The sequence below is a fragment of the Liolophura sinensis genome, chromosome 7, assembly GCF_032854445.1.
Source record: "Liolophura sinensis isolate JHLJ2023 chromosome 7, CUHK_Ljap_v2, whole genome shotgun sequence".
NCBI classification, from domain to species: Eukaryota; Metazoa; Mollusca; class Polyplacophora; order Chitonida; family Chitonidae; genus Liolophura; species Liolophura sinensis.
Window position 1 is genome coordinate 19570108 of NC_088301.1, and position 12519 is coordinate 19582626.

The following is a 12519-nucleotide window of genomic DNA, read 5'->3' on the forward strand; positions in this document are numbered from 1 at the left end:
GAAATATTCTTGAGCTCGGCGTAAAAAATGATCAAATAAATAATTGAATAAATGCTCTGGAGCAATGTCTTGTACTCTTATAGTCCTGTGGACATATGTCCTGTCACATTAAAGTTGTGTTGCTGTTTATTAAAATATGTCAGGCCATTACCTTTGAACTAGATCTTTATTATCAGTTCTCTGTGATTGTTTATGTATATGTTTCACATATTACTTTTTTGTGGTTTTGAACTCACGATATTTTGACTGGGGGCAAACAATTTCTTTAACTATATATATCCCACATGTTTTTTATGTTACATGATTTTTGTGTTGATGTTTCTTTACGGGACCATTGTGTGAGGATTGTATTCTATGTATATATATTTTTTATTATTATGTTTTTCCTTCTCATTTAAACATGTATTTATTTTCTCCAAGCATCTTTGATCCATGTCTATACATGTATAGTAGAGGCAGTATTGTTGATCATGTTTGAGATAAAATATATGGTTTCATAGTCACGTTGTTGTTGTTGTTGATATTTCAGCGTGTGTGATTACTTCCTGCAGTACAAATACAGCGTCTTGGTAAAAATAACAAGAATTTATGGAGCCGACGTTAGACATGGGATTCCGGGTGTCATCACATTATATCTGAACGGGAATCTTGTACGAATTATTGACAATGTTTTATTCTTAGAAAGGTCCAGGATAGAGCAAACTGTATTTATTGGAGAGGCGGCATATTTTTTTTATCCCATTGTTACATCAAAAATGGATTGTAGGGCAACGACCACAGTGTTACAAACTATCAGTTTCTATACTGTCTCTTATGTGATGTCATCATGATGAGCTAGGAGAGGAACATTTAGCATGAATAAAATGAGTTCAAGGCCCTACTGCTGAGCATCTGGCTGAAAAACTCTCCATAGATAAAGTTATTATTTTGAAATCCACCCATAAAAGTTTATTACAAAGCTGGGTCAAGTTTATTACAAAGCTGGGTCAAGTTTATTACAAAGGTGGGTCAAGTTTATTACAAAGCTGGGTCAAGTTTATTACAAAGCTGGGTCAAGTTCATTACAAAGCTAGGTCAAGTTTATTACAAAGCTGGGTCAAGTTTATTACAAAGCTGGGTCAAGTTTATAGTCTGGATTCAAAATCATCAAAGATATTCCTGGTTTAATTCCAACTGGTTTATTCAAGGTCTGTAATTTTTCTATAATGGTTTCTAGGACTGTATGTGTACGTACATTTATGATGCCTGGTTGATGCAAAAGGCTGTTTGATCTCTTCCGAATCTGGTTTCAGATCAGTTCATAAGCTTTCTGGTTTCTGCTAACACTTTCTGATCAGTTCATAAGCTTACTGGTTTCTTCAAGTGCTTTCCGATTTGTTCATAAGCTTTCTGGTTTCTGCCAAGGCTTTCAGATCAGTTCATAAGCTTTCTGGTTTCTCCATGTGCTTTAAGATCAGTTCATAAGCTACTGGTTTCTCCAAGTGCTTTCCGATTTGTTCATAAGCTTTCTGGTTTCTCCAAGTGCTTTCTGATCAGTCCATAAGCTTTCTGGTTTCACCTAGTGCTTTCTGATCAGTTCAAAAGCCTACTGGTTTCTCCAAGCGCTTTCTGAACAGTTCATAAGCTTACTTGTCTCTTTCAGTTTCCGATCTTCTTATTACCTTTCTGGTTTCATTGTGTGCTTTCAGATCTGTTTATTGCCTTTCTGGTTTTATCATGTGCTTTCAGATCTGTATATTGCCTTTCTGGTTTTATCATGTGCTTTCAAATCTGTTTATAACCTTTCTGGTTTCTTTAACCACTTGCAGTCTAGTCCTTCCAAGCTTCCTGGGTGCGAAATACCAGGTGTATGCAAAACACTTGCTGGTTGAATACAGAAATCTGTATTGTATATAACACCTTTCTCATTTATTTAAGAATCTCTGAAAGGCATTCTGCATGTTTTGTTTTTTCATCCAAAAGGCTTTCTGGTTTCTTCAGTGAGCTTCTTGGCAGTTCTGACCGTTTGGGTTTTACTTAAATGTATAAATGTTCTTGTGATTTTCTCAAAACTTTGCAGGTTCAATAATGAGATGCCATTTTTCGAAGACATGAGGCTCTTTTGACAGACAATGCAAATGTACAGCAGATGTATGATGTAGCCATTAATCTAATAATCAAATACAAAATACAATTACATGTAGACCTGCATTTAAGAAGAATGGCCCTTTCTGTTTCTATTTCTTGCATATAAAATGACGGCTGATTAACAGTGAAGTTAAAGCTCAGTTCTGCAGGAGATGGATTGTGTTGGCCACACAAGAAGCATTAATTACAGGCTTTTGTGAAAGAGTGGGTGATAAGAAATGATTTGTTACAGTACGCTACCGGTATCTAGTAATCATATACCCTAGCTTGTTTATTCAATCACATGCTAATAATTGTCAGATTAGATTTGTACCAGATGGAAATAACTGACTTTTTTATTGGCAAGCAAAGCAGCTAGGTGTTGATTTCACCGAAATCAAATAAAGGCTAGCACAACTCAAGGGCCATATTTTCTTCTGGCGCACAGACTTATACCAGGTGCAGAATTTTACACTAACCAGCCGAAAGTTTCTCGCCGCCACATTTTGACGGGAGCGAGGTGCCAGAAAACACTTAAACCAAAAAGAGAATCAGCAAGGTTTGAGGCTGAAAACCTGACCCACCCACAATGTCCGTGGGTAGGTTGCTGGTAATGTGTTCAGTTTTCTTGAGCTGCATGTGTAGAGGTGAGAGAAAAGAAGAGGAGAAAGCGAGTAATCTTTTCCCCGGACATGACGTAGCTTCGTCCCGGATGAAGTCGTTGTTGGAATCCAGTGGAATCTTGTCCGAAGGTTTAAGGTTAGCGGACCTCCAAAAGACGGCTGAAAACTCCAGCGAGGACACTCAACCCCACGATTACATTCTGTCTGTGTGGGCAGCGATGATGGCTGGGGAGGAGAATAACAGGGAGCCGCAGAAAGAGCCGAGTGTAGTGGCAGTTTTGTCGGAACCACCTACAGGTAAACTGTCACCGGTCGAGCGTCACCCACAATCAAAACCGAAACCAAAATATAGGTATGCCACTACCACGAACTGTAGACCTTTAATCTAAATATGCTTGGCTGCGTTTCATGTAAGGACCTCCTGATATGTACTGATTTATAGTCGACCATCAACGTGTATGATTCGGAAGAAAACAAATGCATTACTTCAACCTTTTCTTGGCACAGTCCAGCATTATGGTTATAATTTTTTTTTATTTGTATTTTGTTATTGTTTTTATTTCTGTTAGTTCTATAGAATGAGGACATGTAGTTAAATGTGGGTTAATTATTGCTGTGTTGCAGATGACGTTCATGTTTTGAAGGAAATGACATTGATGTTCAGTTTAAACAAAAGCCTGTCCCAAGGTGTGGAATCAGTGACAGCCGCTGAAATAATTCTGTACAAGAACTCAAAGCTATCTGCAAGAGACTCTGACAGCGACACAGTTACAGTAAAACTTACGGTCTATAATGCCAATGGTAAGCTTGACTTCATAACAGTAAAAAAACAAAATAAATCAACAGCAGAACTGCAGCAGTTCTCACCCCAGCATATTCCAAGTAGCTTTGGATAATAAGACAGGTATGACTATAAAAAATGTTTTGGTAGGCCCAAACATATGGCAGTTACAACAGTTAGGCAAATTGAGCTCATTAATGTGCAGATTTAATGTACTTATGTATATGTAATTTTGAAAAGACCAAGATCCCAAGGCCATAATTAAATCACCTTTTTGTTTACGTCGGTGCTCTCTAAGGAAAACCTGGGTGTGAAGGCACCCATTTTGTTTGTATATGAGCTTGTATTTATGCTTGGGTTTAACATCGTGCTTAGTAATTTTTCAGTCATATGACAACCAGTCATTGACTATGTGTACATACATGTATACTAGGGGTCTCCATGGCACAGTTGGTTATTGCGCTAACAGTGTAATGGCTCAGGAGCCTCTCACCACCACGGTCGCTTTGAGTTCAAGTCCAGCTCATGCTGGCTTCCTCTCTGGCCGTAAGTGGGAAAGTCTGCCAGCAACCTGTGCATGGTTGTGGGTTTCCCCTGGGCTGTGTCCGGTTTCCCAACACCATAATGCTGGCCGCCAGTGTATATGTGAAATATTCTTGAGTACGGCGTAAAACACCAGTCAAATAAATAAATAAATACACGTGTACTCTGTCTTCTTGAGGCAGGGCAAGTCCATGCCACCAAAGTGTTGGCACCACTGACTGAAGTATCAGACTCAAGACACCAGACATGATACCCTTATCTTGTCACATTGTACTAACACTGGGCCAACCAGTCCTGTTTCCTTGCTCTAACCTCTCAGTGCTGAGCATCAAGCGGAGTAGTAACAAGTACCATTTTTAAAGTCTTTGGTATGACCTGACCTGGGTTTGATTTGTTTGTTGTCAGAGCAGTGTAAGGTGAGGTTTTTGGGAGGTTGTTTTCGCTGTTTACGTGCCACATATTTACTGTTTTGTGCCAAATTGGGCATCAACATGATGAACCCAGCCTTTCCCACCAATATTTCATGACGAACAAGTGATTTGATTAAAATTTAGGGCTATTTAATTTTTTTATGTATTTGATTTGTGTTTTATGCCAAACTTATATGACGGCAGTCAGCATTATGGTCGCAAGAAACTGAGCAAAACTCGGGGGAAACCCTTGGCCATCCGCAGGTTGGGGACAGATTAAGTTTTTGTTTTTCTCTGATATTATTTTCTGCTTCATCACTATGTATATTCTACCCCTGAGTGACCTTGACCTTCTTCAAGATTTCTGATGTGAAACGAGGAAAGAGAGCAACACATGCTGTGTTTGGAGTACGTGTGCACTATGGGTGACTGGGTGTGTGGGTGTGACCAAAGAGATTGCATCTTTGAATTCACCTCTCACTGCTCTGGCTACATCAGGATATTGGTCATGCAGGTGCCTGGTTTTTCGATGTTCAGGGTAACTGCGTGCTCTTGGGTTTCCTCCACCCATAAACCTGACCTCCATATCTATAATATTGTATTGGCAAACAATACCTGAGTAATGTATTACGTTTTAGGAGAAACAAAATACATCAAGCTGTCAGCAGTAATTACTGTAATGTACTGATAACAACTGACAGCTTTTAGGTTATGCTGATGAAAACCAGCATAATATTTCATGGAGTTAAATGTTAGTTTCCACATGTGAGACAAGGTGCTGGAATTTTACCAAGTGCATGGTATATTGTGTGGAACAGAAAAGTTCATTTGGTATACAGGTATATGTATCCTCTCCTACAGTGTGTGATTGTTTGGCTACTTGCCCCAGGCCTCTTAGTAATTAACCCACCAGTTTAAAACAGTCTGGTACACCCACACCAGTGCTGAATAGTGAAAACAGCTTTTCATCCTCGTTGACCCCAATGCAGCTAAGATGATTATACTGAGGCTGGGTGAAGGTTAATGGGGCAAACAGGTACAGGTACAACAATATTTGGTTTGTAGCTTAATTTGTGTGTGATATTTAGCAACTTTATTATCAGTGAAGTTTGAATGAAGATAATAAATACAGCTATGCCTGAATGATTCTTATAAAATAAGAATGACATACACAGTCCCAAACAATTCCTGATCATTTCTATGTTAAAAGTGAACAAATTCTAGACCCTGGAAGTTAGCAATGCAGCCATTGTGTGAGCGCTGTGGATTTTCACCAATTCTGTAATACTCAGGCTACCGACCTGAATTCAGTGAAATGTGTTCATCCAGGCACTCCTCAGCCAACTGGTACTAATATCTGGCAGATTGACCCTGTTTTTGACAAGCAGCTAACACAATTTTATTTTTGAATAATACATATTAAAGCCCACTACTTCACTTATCTTTGTTTAACATGGATTGGTTTTATTCAGTCACCATCAATTCATGTCATTTAACCATTCATTGTTGAATTCTAATGATGTCTCATTCTATTAAAGCTATAGTACACTGTGCCACAATTAAGTTTGTTCTACAATTCAGCATTTTTTTAATTTACATGTATGTAAATATATAAAGTCTTCGTATATAAAGTCTCAATATAGTACGCAGTCAATAGCCCCAGAAATGAAAATTGGGACACATTTTACTGTAAATAACACTGATGCGTTCCCAAGTTTATCTTTTTTATCCAAAAATAAGCCATTAAATCGATAACATTTTAAATTTTTATGTCGTTGAAAAGTGGCTTTTTAGAATCAGCCCCTGAAACACCACAAAACGATATTGTCTTATAAAGTCAAAACTTTAAACTTGGGCCTGTCCCGTAAGTTCAGATTGGTATAATTTTTATCTAACATGTCTAAACGGAATGTATGTAAGAATGTCGTTTTTGACAACATTTGGAATCATTTAAAATGTTGACTTTGCATTACAAAGTCAGCGTCTTATTAGGTGGGTTTTAACAAGTTAATGGAAACTGGAATATGAATTATCAGTTTGCCATTCCAGGAAAATACAGTCCCATAAAAAAGATAATTCTGTTATTTACTAAAAACCTGTGTTTTTGACTTACAGATAACCAGTTTAACTCAACCTACACCAGAGAGCTGACCAACCAGAGTAACACGATATTGTTGTTCAATGTGACTAAGGTGTTCAAAAAGCTTGTGGAGGAAATGAGCTCTGAAATGAAGGTGATAATAAGTCTGAATACATCAGTCACAGAAAACCTGGCCACATCATCTGTCGGAGACTATCTGGTAACAGAGGACCCCACACACGTACCCCTACTCATTGTCTACCATAACATGGTGCCTCTAGACCCCGAAGACAGACTCACGAGTGTAGGCCAGAAGATCGACGATGAGGGTGATTACCTGTCCAGTGAAAACACGAGCGGTAGCAGGCAGAGGTTGAATGTTGGGTTTGATGCGCACAACAGCTCTGACCACAGGATGCGCCGTAAAGCGAGAAGATACCGTGCTCAAAGCAGTGTGATTCACAATCACAACCCAAACTGCCACCTGCACAGCTGGGTTGTTGATTTCCACGCAGACCTGCGCTGGACCTGGATTAAATTTCCCACTTCCGTCAGACTGAATTTCTGCGGTGGCATCTGTCCTTCCCCTCTAGCTGGCAAGGAGCTCAATTCCACCAACAATGCTTTCATCCGTGACCAGTACATCGTGGCAACAAAATGGCAACACCGAGAGATCCCGGCCACGTCTTGTGTCCCCATCAAACTGGCTCCTATCGATGTGTACTATGTTGCCGCAAACAACGATCATGTTATTCGCCGTCTGCCTGATGTGGTTTCTGAAGACTGTGCCTGTCTCTAAAAGGATTTTTGTGCTTTGGATTCACAGAATAGCATCAGCTGAATTACTAGTAGCATTGGTACAATACGCATTGTTGTTCTCGTTAAGTTTTTCTTTTGCAAATTAGAAAATGTTTTTGTTCATCTTCAAAGGAGACATAAATAAGTTAAATGCAAATCAACAGTGAGTCATACATTTTAATTGTGCTTAATTTCACCATTTGAATTGATGCACTAGTTGAATTTAATTACCTTTATAAAATTAACATTTGAGACTACAGTTGTTGTAAATGTACATTTGTTTTAAAATTAAATTAAGTCCAGTTGTATGTGAGACTTTCATTTTTAAATTTATAAAAGTGGAACTACCCCATTTCTTCTAAAATTGGAGACAGATATCAATAATGTTGAAAGTAGAAAGTTACATTTCTTTACCAACCTTTTGGAAAAGTAAAACTGAGTATGTTGTTCATGAGATGGTCTAACCATCTGAGAAAAAAGAAACTCAGTATTCCTGTTAGAATTACATATATATTGGCTAAAATGATTAGACCAGGTGTCCCAAATTTTAGAAGAAATAGGGTAATTTGAGAGTAATAGATTGTTGTGATCAGGTTTGGAGTAATTACCAGTTTCAACTACATCAACATGTGTATTAGCGAATCTACCATAATCATGTCTTAGCAGATGAATAATTCTGAGACTTCAGGTTTTGAACATTGAATTTCCATTTATTGCTGATTTTGGATGACTTATTGTTATAGAGTGCTATCTAGAGATTGTCAAATATTATTAAACTAACTTCTAAATCTATATGTTTTTATAACTAATATAACCAGACATTTGGTTTAAGAAAGCCATTTAGTACCACTGGCTTAATGTTCAATACAAAATGCATCTTTTAATTTTCAGATGTTTTGGATTTTCTTTCGTGGATGTTGGAAATGAATTTATGTTGTCTATTGCACCATTTCACAACAGGTGCTTTTTGTCGGTGGTTTACCTCGGGTGCTCTGGTTCCTCTGCCATTGTATAAGTAAAACTTAAATATTTGATTTATTATTTATTTGATTGGAGTTTTACGTCGTACTCAAGAATATTTCACTTATACGGCGGTGGCCAGCATTATGGTAAGAGGAAACCGGGAAGAGCCCGGGGAAAACCCATGACCATCAGCAGGTTGCTGGCAGACCTTGCCACTTATGGACAGCAAAGAAGAGGAAGGCGGCATGAGCTGGACTTGAACTCACAGCGACCGCATTGGTAAGAGGCTCCTGGGTCATTACGCTGCTCTAGCGCGCTAACCAACTGAGCCCCGGAGGCCCCCTTAAATATTTCAGTATTTTGTAGAACAACATACAATCAAATATTACAAATATGTTAAAGCTCATCTAATGCAAATTCTAGAAGCCTCAACCGTTTTGGTATTACATGTAAAGCAGACGATGAAAGACCATACATTGCATGTTTTACTCCCATTGGTGCGCATGCAAAACGTTTGTATGGACGAGTCTATTAAAAAACAGGATGTTTTCCCTGACAAAAATAAATGGATAGATTTCACACGACGGGTATAACAGATCAATGTCTCGTGACGTTAATTTCATTCCATCCTTGACGAAAGCTATTGTGACGTCATGACGTCATATGAGAAGGAGATGGGCACGTAATCTAGGCCATGTAAACATTATCAGGCCATAATCATAACCAACAAAACAACAACTACACAAAACGCCAAAGCATGAACAAAGACAGGCATATATTGAATTGTAACTTTTTTATTTCGTTAGTTCGAAAAAAGAAGCAAGGAATCATGGGATTGGTACTTATATACAACACAATTTTGTTAATGTAGCACACTAGCAACTCTTTCATTATTAGAAAAAAAGCTTCTTTCATTAACAACTATGCATTAATTATTTACATTTGTGTTACTGCGTTGTCTATAGAGTTAAACCAATCATTTCAACTCTGTTATACTCTCCGGTATGCTAACTGTGGACTATTGGTGACTGCATATGGAAAAAAGACAAACTTCACACATGGACATGAACATTTAAATTGTCTTTGTAATCTTCAACTGGATAATGTGACGCACAATCCTGAGTGGAGACGTGGATTTAGAAACAAACTGAATTAGCTAACAGAAAGTGAAAGCTGTGTTCCACATCCCATGATTCCCAGCTGATATCACAGAATAATGGGCTAATTGATAAATCTATACACATGAATAACAAATAATACTTTGAAAACAGGACATCGCTATTGCCAACTATATATTCTATCAAATGATGAGATTGTTATACAGCTACATATAACATCATTACTGCAATGATTCGTCTGTTAATACACAGTGCTTATAACATCATTACTGTTCCTCTGTTCCCTCTGTTGAAACTGGTTAAACACCATTACTTCATTGTTCCTTTGATAAATCATAGTGCTTTACACCATTACCACAATGCTCCCTCTTGAAACAGGGTGCTTAGCACCATTACTGTAGTGCTTCCTCTGTTAAAAGCGCTTAACATGTTTACTGCAAAGATTTCTCGGTTAAAACATGCAGTGCTTAACACTATTACAAACCTTGATGGTTCTTCTGTTAAAACACGGCTCTTAACACAATTACTGATAGGACTGAACTGTTAAAACACAGTCCTTACCACCATTACTGAAAGGACTGAACTGTTAAAACACAGTCCTTACCACCATTACTGATAGGACTGATCTGTTAAAACACAGTCCTTACCACCATTACTGAAAGGACTGATCTGTTAAAACATAGTCCTTACCACCATTACTGAAAGGACTGAACTGTTAAAACATAGTCCTTACCACCATTACTGATAGGACTGAACTGTTAAAACACAGTCCTTACCACCATTACTGAAAGGACTGAACTGTTAAAACACAGTCCTTACCACCATTACTGATAGGACTGAACTGTTAAAACACAGTCCTTACCACCATTACTGAAAGGACTGATCTGTTAAAACACAGTCCTTACCACCATTACTGAAAGGACTGATCTGTTAAAACATAGTCCTTACCACCATTACTGAAAGGACTGAACTGTTAAAACATAGTCCTTACCACCATTACTGAAAGGACTGAACTGTTAAAACATAGTCCTTACCACCATTACTGAAAGGACTGATCTGTTAAAACACAGTCCTTACCACCATTACTGAAAGGACTGATCTGTTAAAACATAGTCCTGACCACCATTACTAAAAGGACTGATCTGTTAACACACAGTGTAACACTATTACTGCAATGGTTCATGCAATAACATGGTGCTCAAACAACAGCTGAAGTTTTAGGCTGTATCATGCACTCATTTTGAGAGTTTGCTGTACTGTTAACTGATTAACAGCAGTTATACAGCATGGCTCAAAACCATATATACATGCATATATATAGCTCTCTGTGTGTACAAGCCTAATAACACCACTAAAAAAACAATTCATTGTTGCAATGTAAAAAATACTATATGACACTGGTTTCAAACATCATGTAAGTATTGTTGGAAAAAAAAAAACAAAAAACAAAAAACAATGAGTTAGGCTCCTGCGATATTTCTACTCCCCTTAAACTGGTTTTGGCTGATTATGTACAGTACATGTATATCCTTGCTGACAAATGTTCCAAAGTTTGCTACCTTACTAATTTAACTGTATGGCACCCATCTTCAGAAGGCCTATACATTACACAGGATCTATACATACTGTGTATCATTAATTCATATATGAACTGGTTATACATCATGTAAAGATAGACTTCAAATACATGCCTGGATCATCAAGTCCACGTAAAGGTAGACTTCAAATAGACACCTGAACGATCATGTCCAGGTGAATGTCGACATCAAACAGACACCTGAATGATCACGTCTTGTTGAATGTCGACATCAAACAGACACCTGAAAAATCATGTCCAGGTGAATGTCAACATCAAATAGACACCTGAATAATCCTGTCCAGGTGAATGTCAACATCAAACAGACACCTGAAAAATCATGTCCAGGTGAATGTCAACATCAAATAGACACCTGAATAATCCTGTCCAGGTGAATGTCAACATCAAACAGACACCTGAATGATCACGTCTTGTTGAATGTCAACATCAAACAGACACCTGAAAAAGCCTGTCCAGGTGAATGTCGATTTCAAACAGACACCTGAAAGAATCATGTCTTGGTGAAAGTCGACTTAAAACAGACACCTGAAAAATCATGTCCAGGTGAAAAAATTAGAGATCTGAATAATCAACTGCTGCTGGTTGTGAATTTCTTAGATTTCACCCTTTTTGTGAACTGTCCAAAAAATAAATAACAAAAAAAAAAAAAAAATTCCAAGAAAAAGAAAAACCGTTGATCCGAGAGAGATCAGAGTTTAATACAATTTAACATACAGCTGTGTATTAGTTAAGTGAGATCATATTCAAGAGCATAAGAAAAACATCATCAAATATTGCTGCAATAAACTTTACAGCCCCAACTCTTCTACTTCAAGAGGAAAATAAATACCTATTACTTTTGCTGTTGAAACTTGCATTTTTTCTAGTACCGGTTTGATATCAGCTAGTATGTTTGAATCAAACCTTACAATAAACTTCCAGGATCGATGGAACTCAGGAGTCATCAATGAAATTTTAGGCCAATGCACTAATTAACATACATATTTTGAAGCATTCTGACATATCTAACTACCTGTTATGCTAACATGTATGGTCTTGCTGCAGTTTGTAATGATTGTATATTTTAAATGAATCAAATTTCGGGTAAAGTTTATATATTACTTCTCATTATTTATCAGATGTCACACAGCTGAGCATATAAGCATTTCATCCCAGTCACTTAAGTATTTTGACAATCGTATTTGGAACATGTACCCATCTCGACTACTCCTATTGGGAACTGAGTGTGGTGGGAGGAGGGAGTTGGGGGTGGGGAGGAGGGAATAGGGGTGGGGAGGAGTGTCATCTACCCTAAAGGTGGATACACAGTTAATCAACATGTACCAGAAAGTACATTGGCCAGCTCATACAAATGTTCCAGAAGTCCTTGTGCTTTCCATGACGTGATTTCAGATCATTATAAGCTAGTTCAATATACATATAACTGAAGTACTTGAAGGGAGAACATGCCCAGAATGATATTGTCTGGTTAGATGCAAGAGTTCATACTTGCTGGTGACT

General features: G+C 37.8%; 1 protein-coding gene across 1 annotated transcript; it reads left to right on the forward strand.

The window, feature by feature from the left end:
- Nucleotides 1–2576: 2576 nt before the first annotated feature.
- On the forward strand, nucleotides 2577–8231 carry LOC135471489 (growth/differentiation factor 6-A-like). The gene is made up of 3 exons (XM_064750745.1): nucleotides 2577–3026; nucleotides 3354–3530; nucleotides 6579–8231. Exons 1-3 carry the CDS (start codon nucleotides 2696–2698, stop codon nucleotides 7340–7342), a joined length of 1272 nt encoding a protein of 423 aa, XP_064606815.1. The 5' UTR covers nucleotides 2577–2695; the 3' UTR covers nucleotides 7343–8231.
- The last annotated feature ends 4288 nt before the right edge of the window (nucleotides 8232–12519 follow it).

Bases quoted from the DNA above. Each gene is read 5' to 3' on its own strand.
- LOC135471489 (XM_064750745.1), top strand. From the start codon at position 2,696: ATGTCCGTGGGTAGGTTGCTGGTAATGTGTTCAGTTTTCTTGAGCTGC. The intron at 3,027-3,353 runs GTAAACTGTCAC...GCTGTGTTGCAG, and splicing joins TTTGTCGGAACCACCTACAG to ATGACGTTCATGTTTTGAAG. The intron at 3,531-6,578 runs GTAAGCTTGACT...TTTGACTTACAG, and splicing joins TACGGTCTATAATGCCAATG to ATAACCAGTTTAACTCAACC.